The 19,625-nt window shown below is 45.4% G+C and overlaps 1 protein-coding gene across 1 annotated transcript in view; it reads right to left on the reverse strand.

Moving 5' to 3' along the window:
* The window catches only part of ADCY5 (adenylate cyclase 5), a 206,372-nt gene extending 186,833 nt beyond the window's left edge, over positions 1 to 19,539 (reverse strand). The window contains exons 1-2 of the mRNA XM_053982722.1: positions 19,478 to 19,539; positions 17,673 to 18,677 (exon numbers count right to left, since the gene is read on the reverse strand). Coding sequence (XP_053838697.1) covers positions 17,673 to 18,674 — 1,002 coding nt within the window. The 5' untranslated portion in view covers positions 18,675 to 18,677; positions 19,478 to 19,539. The remainder of the gene's footprint in view (positions 1 to 17,672; positions 18,678 to 19,477) is intronic.
* Between the last annotated feature and the right edge of the window lie 86 nt (positions 19,540 to 19,625).

The raw sequence follows: 19,625 nt of genomic DNA on the forward strand, positions 1-19,625 counted from the left end.
CACCACCAGCACACTGTGGGAAGGTTTGATCTGCAAAGTTAACTCTGTCCAGTTCCACAGGTTCGGAGCCTGGAAGAAGAGGTGGTGGCAGCAGCACAAAGACATGGCACAGGGCTCTGCCAGCAGTGTGCATTAGATGGATACTGACCCTTGGATGACTGAACTTGCTAGCAGTCTGCTGTGTTTACAGTTATACAGCAGATGGTTCCTTTAAAACAGAAAAGCTCAAAACAGGAGGTAGCCCTACCACCAAGTTGTTTAGTGAAAGTTTCCTACAATTTTTCCATTGTCAGTCCCAGCTGAGAGATGTTTGTTATGGAGAAGTCACACGTGAAAAAAGGACAAGCACATGCATGCCAGGAAATTTCTGTGTTAGTCCCAATATAAGATCTGTCACAAGACATTGTGGGTCTCATTTTCAGAGTGTTTCTTCCATTCAGCCCCTTGTCCTCTCCTCCCTTCACCCTCTTTTTTGAGTCCTCCTTCATACAGTATTGAACAACCTTACCCACTCAGCCTATTGCCATAAATTCACAGCCTCCTTCCAAGACAGCAGCAGGTCTTGGCCACACTTGGCCCATTTTGGTGCCACAGCCAAGACTCTGCACTTCCCTGCATCCTACCAAGAACACCACCAGGCTGCTAATTCAGCTAGCTCACAAGATTTTGCTCAGCAGGCAACAGATAACACTTCACAATTCATTTTAATTGCAACTTCTTTGTAGTGTTTTCCTTTATTCAAGGGAGAGAAGAAAATTTTAAAATTGCTTGATCCAGTCCAGATTATACCACTGATCATTGCTTTCAAAAGAACAGACAAGTTTACTCTGAAAATAACAACTCCAAATGACATCTCACAGCTGTCTCTCCTCAGCTCCATACACCGTCCTACTGATCCTCCTGGTTTCTCTCCCAGGCTGTTGCCCTTGCCATTTCCATACTGGCCCACAAGCCTCCTCCTCTATCTCAGCAAGGTATTTACTGTCTCCTCACACATACACACTCTCTTTTGCATCCCATTTGCAATTTGACCCTTCCCAGGGTCCCACAGACCCAACTCCACTATCCAATACATCTCACTTCTCAACAGTGGGCTGCCACTGCCTTCTCTTTCCATGGATGGCACAGAAGGCGTGGAGAACAGAGGAAAACAGGCAGGCAGGACTGCAAGCACAGAACTCAGCAAGGCAGCTGTAGGGAGGCCATTAGCACCTCTCAGTGCTTGCCCTTTACCTGCACACCACAGACCCTGCCCTTCCTCCTCAGACCAGCACACAATTGTCAATAGTAACCTCTTCCCTTTTGCTCCCCCACATTCAAATTTAAAGCTGTATTCTCACAAATAACAAAACCAGACACCAAGCCTCCAAGTCTACTGTATTTTCTTTAGTTCCTAGCAGAAGTCTGCTGTTCAGAGTTTAGTCAAAGGTGCTGTGAGAACCCTCTCTGCTCTGCCACACCAATTTCCACTGCAGATCACATCAGTAATCAGCATGCTGTGGTATGCAGGAGTGGTCAGGCAGCTCATGCCTGCTCAAGTGCAGCTACATTCAAAAGTTGGACTGAACAGTAGGAAATACAGAAGCCCACAAGCTTATTATTTATTCTGTAGAAATGTCTAGAGGCAAGAGGAGGCAGTCACACTGTTTAGTCAATGAAAAATGTTCTTTAGGAAGATTTTAGATGTCTACATTTACAAGACCCACTTGGGAACTTTCAGATGCCTGAGGCATACCATGTGGAGAGCCAAGGCACCACTGGAAAGAATGGCTTTGAAAACTTCATTTCACATTTTAACCAATCCTGTAGGATACAAGAAGGTTTTACTCCTTTCTCAGAGCTCTTCTAAGCTCCCTCATTACTGAGGCAGGAATGCCAAGGACCTCTGGAAGCCCTAACCATTCCTTTTGTACTGCAAGGTAGATGGGTCAAGCCAACTGTCCCATAAATTCACTGTGGCAAGTATGAGATGCTGCACAACATAACCCAACCCACTTTCTTCTGGCACCATGATCAAGACAGACAAACTCTGTGCATACTCATCCAGGAGGATCAGACCATTGTCTTCATCACACTCGTCAGACACCCCAGCACAGAGATGGGTTCTGCTGGCTCAAGGGGCTGAGCCAGCCCCAAAGCTTGGATTAGACACATGATCACTGCAGAGGGCTATAATGCAGCCTCCCAGACTCAAAGCAAGGGAATGCTCACAAATACAGCTGTGCAAAAAAAAAAAGAAAATACTATCTTTCTATATCATACACTGTTCCCTTAGGACAAGCTGTTCTGGTCTGAAAACAGAAAAAAAAAAAGAAAGAAAGAAAAAAAAAAAAGGTAACTTTTAGAAAACACAGCTAAGTGAAAACAAAGCCCAGCCACCCATCTTTGCACCTTCAAGGCAGATGCTAACACACATTTGTGTATGCAACAGCCCCAGAACATGAACCAGTTCAGAGCACAGTTCAGATATGGAAAGAGCTCCCTTGGCCATTTCTGACAATGCTGTTTTGTTCTTCCATAAAGCTGTTTTGTTTAGGGCCTTCTTTGAAAATTCCATCATGACACATGTGCAAAGTGCCAGCATGGATAAATGTGCTCCTCCAGGATTATTTTCACCATGGTTAATATTCCACCCCCCACAACCTCCTCAACCACAGTCTGTTCCACATGCTCATTACTTCACATGCAGTCCTGTCCCACACAGTTTCTGTCTGTCTGCCTCTGCTCCTCCCAAAAGTCACCAGCACTCCTGGGGCAGCTGCTTTTCATGGATTTTGCAGCTGCTTTGAAGGCAGCTGGGATGACAGGGCTCACACATCCTTCATGAACTCTATCCACCTCTGTGAATCACACGAGCCAGTGCTCCTGGTGACACAAAATCATGGCTCAATGCACACTTCTGTTCCAGAAAGTGTGTTATCCATCAGCACAACAGCCCAGGATCTTGGTGCAAGGAAGTAAGGAAGCACTTGAGTATTAATGCTAGCTAAGTAAAAAACCTCCTGATTTCCTCAGCAAAACAGCACTTGACCCACATTTTCTAGAAAGCAACAGCTTGTATGTTACTCTGTGCAAATTCTACTTAGAAAGAAAGAAAAACTGACCCACACTTGAACTGTCTCAGTAATCACTGGTGCATAAAACAGGCTCCCAAAGTAACACCATTAACCCAGTGTGTTATCTCCAGTAGATGGGTTCTCTAAGACAGTTTTACAGAGACTAATGCTGAACTTTTCCTTGCCTACAGCATCCACTCTAAGCAAAGCTGGTTACTACATACTCCCATCCAGGGCATGCATGTCCTGCTCCTGGGGAAACAACCAGATTCCATCCCAAAAATATAAATCCTAAACTACCAGCTTCCTATGAAGAGACACTCTAGAAATATGACCTTTCAAGCATTCAAAAACAAACCCAGATGTGTGATGGTACAAGGTGCAATGAGGAAAGCCATTCAGGAAGGCCTGCACCAAAACTTCACCATTGATTCAACATGCTACATCTGCACTTCTATGCCCTCCTCCTGCTGTCAGTGACTTGTAGGTCTCTTCCAGTATTTTAATCCCTTACTTTTCCTATAATCATTGAGTATTCAACTGCAAGTCCTTTTGCCAGACTTTTCCTATTCAGTTTCATTTAACAAATATTCTGGAACAATTTAAATTTTGGTTAAGAATCACATCATGTCACTTCATGTATATGGGACTTATACATATGTGCATGTGCATCTATACTCCAGCATACACTCCAGAGCCATCACTGGTCACAAATACACACTGGGTATCACAGATATTTGAAGGCCCTCATCACTGTGATATCTAGTGCAAGAAGATGGATAACAGAAGAATTGCTCTGCAGTTTCCCACCAGCAGGTTCCTTTGCCAGGTGCTGCCACTTTCAGAGCAGCCCATCAGAAACCAGCCCAATGTTCTGCTGAAAGGAGGTCAGAAACCAGCAGTGACAAAGCACATCAGGGAGAGATGGTGCTGGATGTGTGTGAGGCCCAACTGCAGCACATGGGCAAGTCATGGCCTGTTTTGCCAGAAATAGGGATCATTTCCTCTGCAGCACTGGTAGCAGAGCAGGCAGGTGGGCCAGGCACGGCAGCAGAAGAAAGAGGCAGGATGCCAATGTAAGCCTGAAGCAAATTAAATATCAGAAGGCAGCAGGTTCCTTTGAGAATGCTTGGTTGCTCTTTTGGCAGAGGAGAAAAGCAAGCCATTAAAGAGGCAGAATACACCCGTGTCAACTTCATTTGCAGCACTAATTGCCATGCACGTGCGCTAATTGCCCTCACATGAAGTGCAAGGGACTGGGCACTACTTGAATCCCAGGCAGTAGGTGAGTCTTCCAAAGTAACACTTGTTGGATCATGCTCTCACCACACATTCTACTTGTACCAAAAAAAAAAAAAGGAATCAGTGCAGTCTTGTTTTTTCATACAGTTATCCAGTGCAGCTTATGTAGAGACCAAAAAGGAAACTTTAACCAGACCACCAGAGATATTCAAAACATTAACAAAGTTGGGGCTTCTTACCAAGGTAAGAGAAAGTAAGAGCCACTGAAATAAATAATTCCCTGCTGTCACTCTGGAGGACAGGGCAATGGAGATCCATCCTGCAGCCACCTTCTGTGACTGTCTTTTCTTTTGTCAGTAATAGCAACACTATTTGATTGCTCTCAGTAAAAGCTGATGGCTGTCAGGGCTCATCCTATTTACCTGCACAGGTAAAGTGCATCAGAAAAATAAACACTGGTGGCAGGAAAACTGCCTGGGGCTTCTCCCAGGGCTGTTTACATCACTGAGGAGGTGAAAGCAAGGAAAAAGCAGAGGGAGGGAGGACTGCAGCAGGTGGACAGATCATGCTTGGCCATCCTCTCTCCTGTTTTGTTAAGGGTTTCCTGGAAAAACAAACTGTGAGACAGTGGAACAGATTGTCCAGAGAAGCTGTGGATGCCCCATCCCTATGAGTATTGAGGCCAGGATGGATGGGGGTCTGAGTAACCTGGTCTCGTAGATGTCCATGGGGTGTTGGAACTGGGTGATCTTTAGTCCCTTCCAACGCAACCACTTCATGATTGTACAAAAAAGGGGTTTATGTCCTTCCCTTCATCAAAGTCTGAAAGCACCATATGTCCCTATCAGTTTGTTAACATGAAGGATGTCCTTAACATCCTTCAGCTGCATTTGCTCCTAGCTCATTAACACTCCTTTCTCACTGGATGATACCCACCCCTCTAAACTGCTTGCTCAGGTGTGCATTTGCACCTCCCAGACTGTTTTGGTCCAAATATATGGGCTAAACTAGCTTTGGGTGAGTTGGGCTGCAAAAAAACATTTCAGTTACTGAGTTTGACTGTTTGGCAGTAATGGTATTGCTGCTGAAGCACACACAACTAAAAAAACCTGGAAAACCAGGCACAATGGTGAAGAAGAGGAAATGCACCTCTCACTACTAAATTTTTTTAAGGTATTTCTTCCCAGTTCTTTTATTTTCCCAGGACCTACAGAGAAGTCAGGCTCAGATGAGAGACAGACACTGCAGGCACATCTTCCACCAGGGAGTCAGTGATACACTGCAGGGTGCCTAGTACAAGAGAGATGCCTCTCAGTAATGTGAGGATTGATCAGTGTAAATCAGTCACTATTGTTCTACACCAGCTGTCCCTTCATACAGAAAAGCCCTGAGGGGAGTTAAAGGCATTTTGCAAGCAGTCAGAGGGAAAAAGGTATTTTTGGTGATAGGCAGGAGGCATTTAGATTCCAATTCATTTCTTGCTGTGTTAAATATAAACTATACAAGGCAACAACGATTTAGGGTATGGTTCAAAAAGAGGTAAGATTCCTTTCAGATCTCATTGGGACAGGGGATAGCAGAGGGAGAAGTAAATAACATTCAAAAGTGAGTTGACTCAGTCCTGGAAATTGCAGCTCTGCCTAAGACCACTGCTTGTGCAGAAGACACCCTTCAGTTTTTTTCCCTTCTACTTAAAGGAAATCAGCATTACATTACTCTGCCCAGACCCAAATGCTGTTTCAATGAGCAAGCCAATGTTACAATGCCACCCATTTGAAGGGAGCACAATATTTCTCCAATAAGCTTCAGCAGGAGGTTTGGCAGGCAAGGAGCTGTCACAGCATCTCCCCATGAAGTTTGACACGCAGAAGATATGCTCATGTTGCAGCAAGGCACTGCCTCAATAGCGTATGGAGTACTGCAAATGGCTTAAACAGAAGGAGAGCTGCTGCAAACCAAAGGGGTTTCTCTCAGGAAAGACTCTAAAGAGCATCACCTGTCACTTCTGTGGCATTCCAGGTGGCAGCCTGGGATCTTAGACATGCGGTGTTTTGTCCTGGTCACAGCTGCTAAGGAATTGGCAATGAAGAGGTTTGGTCTCAGCCCCAAGCAAGAGGTCATGCTCTGAAAGCAGATAATTTCTTTGGGAAGGATGAGTTGTGAGCAGTCACCCCTTGCACAGAAACAGCCATAGAGGGGACACTCATGACCAGGCTCCTGAAAAGCAGCTTTGGAAATGGGGCCAAGAGCTGGCTAAACATGACAGATAATCTCCTCTCTTGACTCTGTCCCTACCATAACCAGTCCCAACCCTTGCCAAGGGGGAAGGCACATAGCACAGAGTTACACTATCTCTAAAAGAAAATTATATACAAGGGCAATGCACTAAGTTAATAGTATAAAGTACTCCTCACTTACATAAGCTACAGTCTTAGCCTGAAGATATTATGGTAAAGATTGGTCTGTTCAGAAAAGTTCATCAAAATAAATTGAAGAAAATTATTTAAACCTGTGAGAACACTTCTTTTAACAAGCATGACTTCATTTAGTTTGCATTCCCTCTGGAAGTGAATTAAATTAACTAGGTCCATTTGCATCTAAAATAGACAAGTAAGGTGGTTTCAGCAGTGGACTACAGTTTCTGTATAGTGGGCTTTATATTGTGGTTTAATCAATCCACAGAGTGTTACCTTTCCTAGACATCATTACTTGGACAAACCTTCAGTGTCTTGACACAGCCAGATACTCAATACCTGCATTAGGGAAGAAGGAAAACAAACAAAAACAAAATTGCAGTTTCCTAACTTTCTCTCTTGAGATATGAAAATATTTTCAGGAAAGACTTCTTTAAGTATGTGTTCACAGTCATTTCAACCACAGTGCAAGAGGCATACACTTTTAAGAGTCCCTGGGGTTCTAAGGAGTACAGTACCTAAGTACAGCTACCCTAACAGCTGAGAGGGGCCAGGCACCACAAAAGATGCACCTGAGAAAGAATGTGTAACCTGCAAGCTTACTGCTTGTACTGCAGTGCTTTCAGAAGGGCCCCACTCAGGAATGAGACCCAGCTGTGCCAGATGTTGTTCAAATGCACTGTTTGTGACAATAGAGAATGGCAGGCTCTGGGTGGGGTGGGAACTAAAGCCAGGTGAGACAAGGAAACTAAGCACCAGTTTCATCTGAGAGCAGCCAGAGAGCTCTAGTCACAGACAGCTCTTCTTTACTGTCTGCTCCTACCCCGGGCTGTGCTTGCTGGTTTGCTTAAGAAAACACCACGAAAACAAACACACTAGAAAGCACATCAGTGCTTTTGTGACCCCCAAGAGAACATACACAAAGGAGGGATTTTTCCAGACGGGTCTGTGACTAGTACCAGCCACAAATGGTTCAGGCTGACTTGGTCTTGTCTTGGTGCAGCGGGATGGCATAGCTGAGCTCTGGAAGTATCTTTCAATCATATCATTTCTGGTTTTGTACCTTTCAAAAGTTATCAGTACATCTGTCATATCAAGGGGATGGCACTTGTTCTAGCACACCAACACAACTAAGAAGATATAAGCCTGAGCTCTAGTCCCTCATATTCTTGGCTTGTCAACAGCGTTGCAAATTTCTCAGATATGATAGTAAACCCATATGCACAGCATCTATTTGGTGGTGTATTGCTAAAAAGTCCAGAATAGACATGGAGCAAAGAAAAATGCCATACTCAACATCAGTTAAGAAGGCAGGAATGTAATTAGCCAGTACAAAAACTGTGCATGATGTCAGAACCCCTTCACAACTAACATGTCGATCTGTATTATATTTAAGTAGATGCCATCAACTTGAACAGAGAAATATCCCCAATACTTTCCATCACAGGGTATAAAAATCCTGTCTTACTAAAAGGAGAGAGGAAAAAAATTGGTTCAGTTCAGAAATCACTGCAGATTATTTTTTCAACTGACAAATACTTTGCAATTCAGCACTTAAACTTTTTTTTTTTTTTTTTTTTTTTTTTTTTTTTTTTTTTTTATTGAATGGAAGAAATTTTAAAGTGTAGGAGAATTGTTCAGTGGGTACTGTTAATGAGCTCAGAAGTCCATCCTGGCCTTAAGATCCAGAGAGTTCACCACTCAACAGCAGTTCCCACACTAGTAACCTACTTCATGTTCAACGGCCTGCAAGACTGCATTTAGCTTTCAGCATGAGTGAGACTGACACTGTGATTACACATTATCCCACCACACTGCACAGCCTCCTCTTTCCTTAGTACTGCAGAGCATTTCTTCCTCTCCCTATGAGATTACAAGTAACCACCTGCCCAGAAAAGAGAAATCCCATTTAAATGGAAACCTCTTCATTAATAACATGTCCTTTGGTCCCCCCATTTGTGTGTATAAATACTCACATGTTAAAAGCAAGACTACAGAGAGAAAGCTGCCTTTGGGTACCTCCCAGCAAATGGAAGGAGTTTATCACTCAGCAAGCATGTCTGAGGAGCTCTGTCATCTGTGGGCTGACCAGAAAACTACTGTTTTTAGAAATACTGATCTGAGTACTCCCTTACCACATCACTGGCTCTAAGAATTCAGTTTGCAGAGTGAGAGGGACAGAGGGATCAGTGCTTGAAGCATTTAGTCTAGAGCAGGGAATTAAGGGAAGGAGGCAAGGCTTTTTCTGGAAGAGAAGATACAGCCAGGGAACTGTTTGCATCAGCAACATTTTATGACAGATTCTTGCAAGCAATGTCATAGCCTTTTCTTCTGACTATGAAGTGAGACAGAATGTCTTATAAAAGCTGCAAACATATTTCAAGAATAAACAGTTTGCGTAAGTTGCCTCTTTGAGAGATCAATTTCTAATGTCTGGGGGGAAAGAAAGACAAAACACAAATCTTTTTTTATTTCTATTCTCTCTGTGTTGCATCAGCACAGTTCTTTGTTTACTGTCTGCAAAGATGCGCTCTGATACTAGTGGAATGTATATACTGAATTTGAAGAGCAGCCTTAATTCCCAAAACTCAACCTCCCAAAAGCAAAGTTTCCCAGGAAAACACAGGATGATAGCCAAACACGGCAATACCACAAAGACCCAATTCAGAGTAAAAAATTTGAAGGGTATTACATGGGTGTGTAAAACTTTTCATGAAAAGAAAAGGCAGTTTAATATTTCATCTGGAAACTCATCACTCAAACTGCAGAAGAAGCAGTCTAGGTAAAGGAATTATAAACAAAATCAGGGCAGGATTGAGGATGCTTTGAAATATACTTCTCTTCTGCTATTTCTCCTGCTATGAAGTAGGAGAAGCCACAAATGATGACTATACAATGCAAACTACAGACAGTCCTGATAACATCTTAAATACACAAATATGATTTGTGTTCCTGATGTCTGGGGAAGGGAATAAAGATACATGGCAATTACATTAGTGACATATAAATATGGAGAAAAAAGAACACAATGATATTTTATTTGCAGAACAAAGCCTGACAAAACAATGAAACATTCTACAGTGAGTGCTGCAACAAAAATCCTACTAGGCACTAGTGAGGCCAGCCTGGCACCAGAAGCAATACTGTTGGCAGTGCCAATGCTGCCCATTAATTCTTCAACTGTGTGGGGTCCTACCATGTGTAAACACATCATCTTTGTGGTGCAAAACCAACTGTGTCTGCCTGAAGTAGTTCACAAGCTTGTCTACCCACCAGGCTCCTGGTGGGACAGAGCTTCCCAAATGCTCAAGAGCAAGCCTGGAAGCAGAAGGCAGAGCTTTAAAATGTGTTCAGTCCATTTCTCTGAGTGTCAGAACGAGACCATCTCATACTAAATTCTACTGCAGGTCTGCTGAATGCTGCCATTCCTGTACCTGCCAGTGATGAAACCAGCAAGAGTCAGCACCATCACAAAACATCACCGAGAGTGTCACTGGGAGTGGTCCAGTTGCAGGTGTTAAAAAACATTTTGAGTCTTGTCTTGGCCTGACAGCTATTTTATGTGTGACCTTATTAACTGCTAGAAACTTCAAACTTTCTTACGATAAGGTGAGAAGATTTAGGAGTTCAGGAGACAAATATTAAAATTCTTGTCTGTTTCCCACACCCCCTCACATAACTAGATTATCCTTTTTAATATCTTTGGGGTTGTGTTTTTTCATTCACATGAGATTTCCCCCTTGGGTTTTTACCTAGCCTAAGGACTCCATAATAATGAATCAAATTAAGTTTCTGGCAGCATCAGACTACCTCTCAGGTAAAGACAAAAAAAATTTTTTTTTTTTTTTTAAGTATCACCAATGTCAAAACAAAGAGAAGAAAGAGTATCCCATGGATGAAAGATATCACAAGTTCAGATCACTAGACTAGACTTCAGAGGGAGGGAAGGAACTAACACCAAGCATATCCCACATCAAAACACAGGACTTGTAAGAGATGAAAAAGTCACAGCAGTTAGACAGGAACTCCACCCATTTCCCAGAAGCTGTAAATCTTCACATTCCTTGCACACACTTTGTCACTGTCCTACCCCTCTGGGCCATAAAAAACCAACATGTAGCACATCATGAAATCATGTAGCAGCTTGAGGGAGGGCTTGAGGGAGACCCTGGTGCACTCCAGCTCCCTCAGCACCACCTCCTCTGGGTACAGATTACCTGTGCAAGGTGCCATGTAAACCCTATACTATAGAGCAGATGGGAGAACAAACCTTGCCCAAGGCTAGTAAAACTAGGAGCTCTGTCTTCTACCTCCTCAAACAAAACACCCACCTGCACAGGGAAAAATAATGAACAAACAAAACAAAAAACAAACCAAACAAAAATAAAAGGAAACCAAAAACAATCCGAGAAGATGGAAAATTTTTAAAAAATAACAGAAAAAATTAAAAATAAGTAAAGTGAGAGAAGAAAAAAAAAAGAGAGAGACAGAAAGGAAAAGAAGAAAAGACAGGAGCTTTTTAAAGCATGGGTTCTCAGAAGCCACTACCAGCCACAGGGTGGATCACTTCACCAAACGCACAAAATCTGCCATCAAAATAATTTTGGGTTTTACCTCTCAGTTCTTCAGGTGTTGCTGGGAATTTTTCATTGCATCTTCTACCAGGACAGAAGGAAAATTCTTTTAGTTCTATTAGAAAATGACAGAAATATCCAGTAGTACTAAACTATGATGACCAAACCAGCAATTACCAAAAGACTGTAACTATTCCAAGTACTGCAATGGCTAAAAAGTTAGCAATTGTCCCACTATTCTTAAAAGACGGAGAGGGAGCCATGGTACATGACTGAAAGATTAGCTAATCAGACACAAATTGAATGCATTTGGAGAACAGCCTGGTGCCCAAAGTTCACATTCCAGCTGGGCTGAGTCCCAGTCCTCTTCCACCCCAGACCTTGGCAGCACTGCCCACACAACAGTGGACTCAGAGCAAAAGGGCATTTAGGAAGCACTGGGCCATTCAGGCTCCAGGAGGGCACGACCAGTTCCAGTGAGCCTTTAGCACCAGGATAATCAGCATTTTATTAATCATCATTATTAATCATCTCTATGAGGTTAATCACAAAAGACCACATAAATAAGATGTCCTGCCTTGGACTGGTCTCTGACAGAGAGCAGGTGTCAAACTAAGCCATCATGCCCAGGACACCAAAGGACAAGTCAATGGCTTCTTTGTAACATTAGGACAAGGAAATTTATCCCTCCGCCTCCAGTACCTTCATGAATCCCGATGTTGCTCTGAAGTATCTTCACCTCTCCAGAAATAACCAGAACTAGCACACCCTTGCCTTTTCAAGCATGCCATAAAAGTGCCTAGAAGGACAAGTCTTTTTGCTATGCGCCTCGATCACCCCGATCAGGTTTTGTCTTGAATTCACCAAGATCCAAGCCAGCTATAAAAGTGTGATTACTACCACAAGGCTGAGAGAAATTATTCAAATGGATCAGTTTATCAAGACAACAAACCTATTAAGAATCCAGGAACACAGAGAATTTAGACACACAGCACTCTATCACACTAACAGGTTTTGATACTGGTGAACATTACAGTGAAATATTAAACTAATTCATGGTGGGGGGGAAGGCGGGTAAAGCAAGGGGGTAGATTAGGAGGTGGCAGGATCATAGGGTAAAATTTAGGAGATAAGAAAAACAGATACGCCTTTGTAAACCTCAAGCAACGCATGCCCAAGAGATAAAGACAATATTCTTACAAAGGACTAAATTGATACACAATACCTCAGGGATTTACTTAATTACTTCTGTTACAGAATTACCCTAGGGAGGCAACTAGCAATGCAACAGTTACTGTATATTTCAAATTGCCATTTTTCCCTCTGAACAGAAGACCAGAAATCAATTTTCACTAACTTCAGTGCAACTTCTGCTCAGGCAAATTCTTCAGTAGTGAGCAGCACTAGAGCTTTTCTTACTGCATGAGAGCCCCACTGGTATCAATGTTTATGCAGAGCAGGGCATTAAGCGCTGTTTGAGGCACCCAGTACCTGTCCCATGTGGCTGAGCACCTTAAAAATCCCATCCTATACAAACATTACTCAAATCTATTTTCCAGGTGGACAAAAGTAAAACAGGCAGCACATAACCATAGGAGAGCTGACACACAGATCCATCTGCATTCCAAGTAGTTCATATCTCCTTCTTGATGAATGAAGAAATGCTGCTTGAGGATGATGAAAGCACAATGCAAGGACTTGATTAACACACTGCTGAGAATGTGTCTCTAAATCAGTCATCACTTACATGTAGTAAGCATGCTGAGGCTGAGATGGAACATACAGTACTGCTTCTCCTACTGTGTGACTAACTTCTTGTTGAATGCCATTCAAGTTGCCAACTGGAAAGCATCTTTATGAGGTGCTGGGAGATCTCCACAAGATTCAAGTCAATTCACTGTTACAGTAAAAAATTGTTTTTAGCCCTGCTGAAGTGAGTTTATTTATGAAGAGGAGAGAGGCTGGTTCTCATACCAACATCTTCTGAGAAATGGTTAAACTGAAATGCTACACTTTCAAGAGAGCCACCCTGCAGGCACAGATCAATCGCTTACCATTAACATGCATTGACAGAGAGCAAGGCCAACGCATACACACTTCTCAGAAGTGAAGGATGAGCAGTACTAATGTAACGTTATGATGGAGACATGGAAAAGGGTCAAGCAAGAAGGAGCCCTGAATCAGAGAGACAAAAAAAAGACATGTGCTGAGGTAGTTCAGAACTTTGCTATCAGAAATCCTTTGCAGGAGGTTTGCAGTAGTATTTGGGTAGAAAAGAGATGAGTGCATTTCAGTTTCTATTTCAATGAGGTTACTGACACAACACCAAGAAAAAGGTATTTATTTTTCGTGGTACCTTAATGGTCACCCACTCACACTGAGTTAATAAACTACAAAGACTTAACTGTATCCTTGAACAAGGAACCTCAGAAAGTTACAATAAAACAGGTTTGGATGGGAAAACAGGAGTAAATCTAACCTCAGTCCACGGGCTTGTTTGATGTTTGTATACGGCATTCTTATCCCCTACTCCTGGTCCCCCACTCACTCCTACACACAGATCCCATCCCTTTTTAAATCTGATTCAGAGACCAATAAACTCACTTGTGAAATTCCCTGTCCCTTAGCCCATAGTCTTACAAAAATGCCAGCGCTTACTCAAGACTATCTGCGCTGAGGGCAGCTGGTCTCCTCACATGACTTCAGTTAAGCATCTGCAACCCACAGGCTGAACCTCTTCCTATGTGCCCATACAAGCCTGTGGGTCAGCTGGGCAGCTCACTCCAATGGGACTGAGAATCAATCTCACTGTTATCTCTGCTGTGAATGCAAGGCAGATTACTGATAAACAGTACACTTCTTTCTCAGTTAAGTATTAGAAAGCCTCATTCACATGGAAAGTAATGCTTACGTGAATTCTAGAGTTCGAGTGTGTTTTCAGAGCCTGAAAGTGCATCAAAGCCAACACACGGAAAAGGCTGGCCTGAAAAGAGATACACTTACACGCAGAGAGAAGACTACACACTTCCATGCAGTGAAACATATTTGTAATCTGTCCCAGGATAACACAAGAACATAAACCTGAAGACAAATACAGTCATCCCCTCCCCAATAAATCCAAAAGCAGTTCCTCTAGAGCTAGCTGATCACAGGAACAAATGAAAAACCCTCTTTTAAGCAGTAAGAATTTGTAGCTGGTGGACCATCACCTATTCACTGTGTTCTGCTTCCAACAGCATGCTGCCTTTGGAAACAAGTAAATTCCCAAACACAGGGTTTCTTTTTTCCCCCTCCCTCAGCAGTGGATAACTTTTTAATATAATGCAATCATTAGCACTTTTTTATTCCAATCAAACCTCTATTCAAGAAGTCAATTGCCTCTAGCTGATCAGACTCACAGAGGTACCAACAATACTCATCTTTTTGACAGGGGTGTTTTCTCTTTTGAAAGACAGACTCCTCCAAGTAGCAAAGAGAAGTCAGAGCCTACTTTCCAAATCCAATGACTCCAGAAGAATTATTTTAAAAAGCAGCTCAGTTAAGACCGAACAATGACAATTACTTTTACTCCTGTCACGTTATGGATTCAGAAACAGTAGACTGCATTAACCCTTCCATGAAGTCTGACTAGCATAGCCTTGGACCAGAGAGTTTGGGGACAGAAAAATCCAGCAATGATAGGAGAAGAGAATTCAGACAAACTCATGCATCCTCAGTTAGGGAATACAATAAGTGCCTTTCCCCCAAAAGGGAAAGAATTTCCTACTACCAAGAATTTCACTCTCGAGAAAGAGGAGTTTTTAACAGGCTCCAGAGCCTTATAAAAGTGCTCAGGAGTCAACACAAGAGTCACCCTGCTTTAAATGTCAGTGGATCATAACGAGAGTGTATGATTTCTCCTGGTTTGGAAACAATTCAGAGAGGATTAAAAGCAAAAAGCTCGAACAAAGTAAAACTTGCTTAAGTATTATAGTTTAAAGTGCCATGAAAAAGAGAGGAAAGGTGATATACATCCTAACCAGCCTTTCTTCTGTGACTGCTGGATGTAAAGTACCATCTGGTCACAAAGGCACTCACATCCACTCCTGCTCCATAAAACCCAGGCTGATGTGACTGCCAGTGTGAAGTCAGAGAAAACATTTTAACTCACTCTTCTTGACTTATCTGGTCTTCACCCGCCTTTGCCTCTAGTAGTTTGAAGGAGGAAAATAGGGCTTGCGTGCATTAGGGGGGGCAGAGCTGAACACAACTGATTTCCACGGCAACGAGATACAGCCCCAGCGCAGAAGGCCTGTTAAAAGCTGTAAGGCAATGTACTCAGCAGAACAGATTTTTCTATCAGACAGCCAGAGATAGCAGCTCGTGTTCATACACAAACGTGTAAGGAATCTGATGCTTGGCCTTGTACAACCCCACTGAATTCAGCCCGTGCTACACCAGTGTAGACCACAGCAAGATAGAGACTGTGTTAGTAGGAAAAATAAACAGACAATGTGGAGAGATGCTCTGCCTTTGAAGACAAAGTAAAAGTGCTCCTAGGACATTCCTCATTAACTGAACATTTATTGCCAAACCATAGGAAAACCCCAGCATTACTATGAAAGTAAAAGCAACTGTGCAATGCACAGATCTGTGCATACTGTACCATCACCTACTGCCCATGCTTCTACCTTTGACAAGTGGACATTCATACACAAGCCAACCTCTTACAAACAACCTGCTATTTGGAACAGGAGGGAGCTGTAATTGTTCCAAATTTTCTACTGAGGGAGTCAATCATTTGGCCTTTGTAATTTAGGCTCCTTCCTACAAAAATATAGTTACCAACATTTTCCAAAAGGATATTTTATTCATTTGTTAGTACGCTCTGAACTCTGCTCATAACAGAGTGCTAAATCTTCTAGCTGCAATCATGATGGGATTTGCCTTGCCATGTAAGGATACAGTCTCCAAACACACTGATTTCAACAGGACAAGTCTCCGTTTATAAAGCAAAAAGCACACAGGAGGCTTTGCAAGACCAGAGCCCCAGTGGAGAAGAGCTGAGGCCATTAGCAAACTTTTTCAAGTCAAGCAGAAAAACACCAACTGTCTCACTCACAGTGTATGGTCTGCTGGAAATGCACAAAAAGCCATTTATATCAAACATAAGAAGAATATGTCATGTACAGTTTATAAAAGTATCTGTAACAAACTAAGAACAAAGCCAGAAACTCTCCAAGTAGGCTTAACCAGGCAGGAGGGAGAAGAGAGTAATTTCATGGGCTATTTTGTATAGCAAAACAGTGACAGCCTCAGCCTGATGAGGTTTTCTTTAAGTCCTACAACTTTTCTTGCGACTGCAATAGGCAGAACTCAAAACAACCCAGAACTAAGACTCAAAGCAGGCACGGAGCACGAGGCTTTATTTTGTATTATGTATTAGGACTGTAAAACAACTAAACACCTGATTTTAATAAACAATCCCTGGTAACACACAGGTATCAGGGCTGACTCTGTGACAGGCTCATCCTTGCTCAGAGTCCTGCACATCAGAGGGATGACAACTGCCTCATAGCTTCAATGCTTTACGTGTGGTAAGGTTAAAGCACGAGTCCCAAGGCTGCCTGCTTCACTTGAAGAGTGGCGCCTTGTACTGCTGTTGTTTATACAGATATGGTAATTAAAAATTGCACTGTAATGCATTTGATAATAGTCTTATTGTTCCCATGAACTGAACTGCTTCAGTTAAACATGATATCACAGCTAAATAACAACCTGCATTTATACTTTTTGTTGTACTTTTTATCCTGCCTGTACAGGAACTCTGGGCTTTTTCACCATAGAGATTTCCAGCACATCTCAGAGCAAAACACTTTCCTGCTAAACTGAAAGCCTACCCCACATTCCTATGGAGCATGCTCTCCTAAGATGCCTAAGCTCTGCACTAACACTGAACCTGGAGTGACACACAAGGATAACCTCTACCTTACAAAACCAGCCAGACTTTCTGCACATTTCTCAGTAAAACAGCAGCATGCTTGGATACCATTCCACAGGTGTGCTTAGCACAGGGCTGTTTACATTAAATACAACTGAAGGGCATTAGCAGGGCTGGCTGACAGTGCTGGAGCAGCCGTCATGGGAACCCAGTAAGACACACTTCTTGTATGTTTAGAGCCTTAACATGGATCAGAGATGAGAGAACACCACAGCAACGAAAAAAAGCAAGATTACAGGCTAGCCACCACACTGCACACCATCCCACCCAGCAGCAGGTAACCTAGAAGTTCAGCTGAAAGTCCTGTCAACCTTCCAGCATCAGGCAGGCCTATGGAAGTCAGACTACCCACTTCCCTTGCCCTTCAATGCTGAGCACACATCCAAATCACTCAGGGCTTGCCTACCTGCTTCAGGAGGAACTTATCCTCCGCGTTGATCTTGAGGGAGACGGCCAGGTGGATGGCGGAGAGCACCACCCCGCTGATGACCGCAGCTCTCATCCGCACCGGCAGCAGCGTGTAGATGCTGTAGATAAAGAAGACGGTCCACCAGATGCCCTCTGAGGCGCTCCTGGGCCACACCAGCAGAACCCCTACCACTTGCACTGCCAGGATCACCAGGATGACAGAGTAGCACGCCAACCACATGTGGTCCTGGTGGAAGTTGTTGCGGTTGCACACCATGCACAGCACCACCATCAGCACGATGGCCAGGGAGAGCACCACGACGTAGGATACCTCATAGCGGCCGTGCGCGGCATGGAAGATCAGCATGACCACACAGACCAGCACCAGCACGGCCATAAGCATGGTGAGGCTGCTCTGGTTTAGCCGAAAGAAGTAGCGCTGATAGAGACGTTCCAGTTTCTCAGACTGGAACTTCTTGGACCTGAAGATTTGCAGCAGGCTACTGCAACAACTGCCCATGGAGAAGGCCGCCTCGGAGTCCCCCTCGTCCCCGTCCTCTTCCTCCAGCTCCTCAATCTTGGCCTTGATGCGTTTCTCGTCCAGCCCCAACTCCACAGAGCGGGGCCGTACCTCCCCCTGCTCCCCCAGCTGCCGGGGGCTGGCATTGTTGGGGGCAGCGGGGGAATCACTGCCGGGCGGGTGGCGGGACCGGTGACGTCGGCTGTCGTCACCGTGCTCCTGCCAGGCAGATTTGGACCTAAAGCTCATCATCCTGCAGCCGCTCTCCCCGCGGTTCCGGGGCTCGTAGTCTTCCTCGCTCCTCCACCTGCTCGACATGCGGGAGGCCTTCTTGCCCGAGGACCTGTTGGGAGGCGGCGGGTAGGAGTAGCCATTGGCCCGGGCCTCCGCCTCGCCCCAGGCCGAGCGGTGCTGCTCGGTGCCTGCCCAGGGCGCGGGACCGCCGAAGCCCGGGGGGCTGACGCTGTTGGACCGGGACATGCCCTGAGGAGCGGGGCCGCGGGCAAGGGGATGACCGCCGGGCAGGCGCAGGGGACGAGCCGCCGGGAGAAAACCCCAAAAAGGCAGCGGAGAAGGAGAAAAAAAAAATTAGGAAAAAAAAAAAAGAAAAAAATATGAGAAAGAAAAAAGGCAAAACCCGCAAACGTCCCCAAAGTCTCCGGAACGGCCGGGCGTCCACAGAAGCCGGGGTGTCCCCGGCGGGACGCTCAGGGCAGTGCCATCGCCGGCCCCGGCACTTCGACACTGCCGAGCGCGCTCAGCACCGCGGGGACCGGGATGCCCCCGGCTCACGGCCGCTCGCCCTCAGCCGAGCCGCGGCGGCCGCAGGGGCTCGGGGCGCCGCGGGGGAGCCGCATCGCAGCGCGCCCGCACCGCTCCGGCCCGGCCCCCGCCGCTCGGGGCCGGGCGCAGGGCGGGCGCTTCGCCGCGGGCCGGTCGGCGCGGAGCGGGCGGAGGCTCAGGCTCGCAGGGATGCGGCAGCCGGCGGCGGCGGGAGCATCCCCTGCCCGAGGGGCGCGGCGGGAGGGCTGCCCGGGGCGGACCGGGCTGCGGCGGCGCTCCCGGCTCGCCTCGCCTCCCAGCGGCGGAGCCCCGGCGGTAAGGCACGGCCGGCGGCAGCCGCGCCGCTCATGCACCCGGCCACCGCTCCCGCTACGCCGCGGTAGCGGCGCCTTCGGGCGGCCGCAGCGCTTCTCCCACGGGCACCGGGGGAGAGGGGAGAAACCGGCGAATCTGAAAAATCGGAAGGGTGGTAAGGGGAAAGAAAAAAAATTCAAAAAAACCCGAGAAGGAGCAGGGGCGGGGGCTCGGCGCCGCCTCCCCCGCGCTGCCGGCGGGGCGGCGGTGCCGGAGCGGGGCTGCGGCGGCGGCGGGAGCGGCGGCCCCGCGCGCGGCTCTCCCGGGGACGGCGGCGGCGGCGCGTCCCGGCCG

Source organism: Vidua macroura, chromosome 7 (genome assembly GCF_024509145.1).
Source record: "Vidua macroura isolate BioBank_ID:100142 chromosome 7, ASM2450914v1, whole genome shotgun sequence".
Classification (NCBI taxonomy): domain Eukaryota; kingdom Metazoa; phylum Chordata; class Aves; order Passeriformes; family Viduidae; genus Vidua; species Vidua macroura.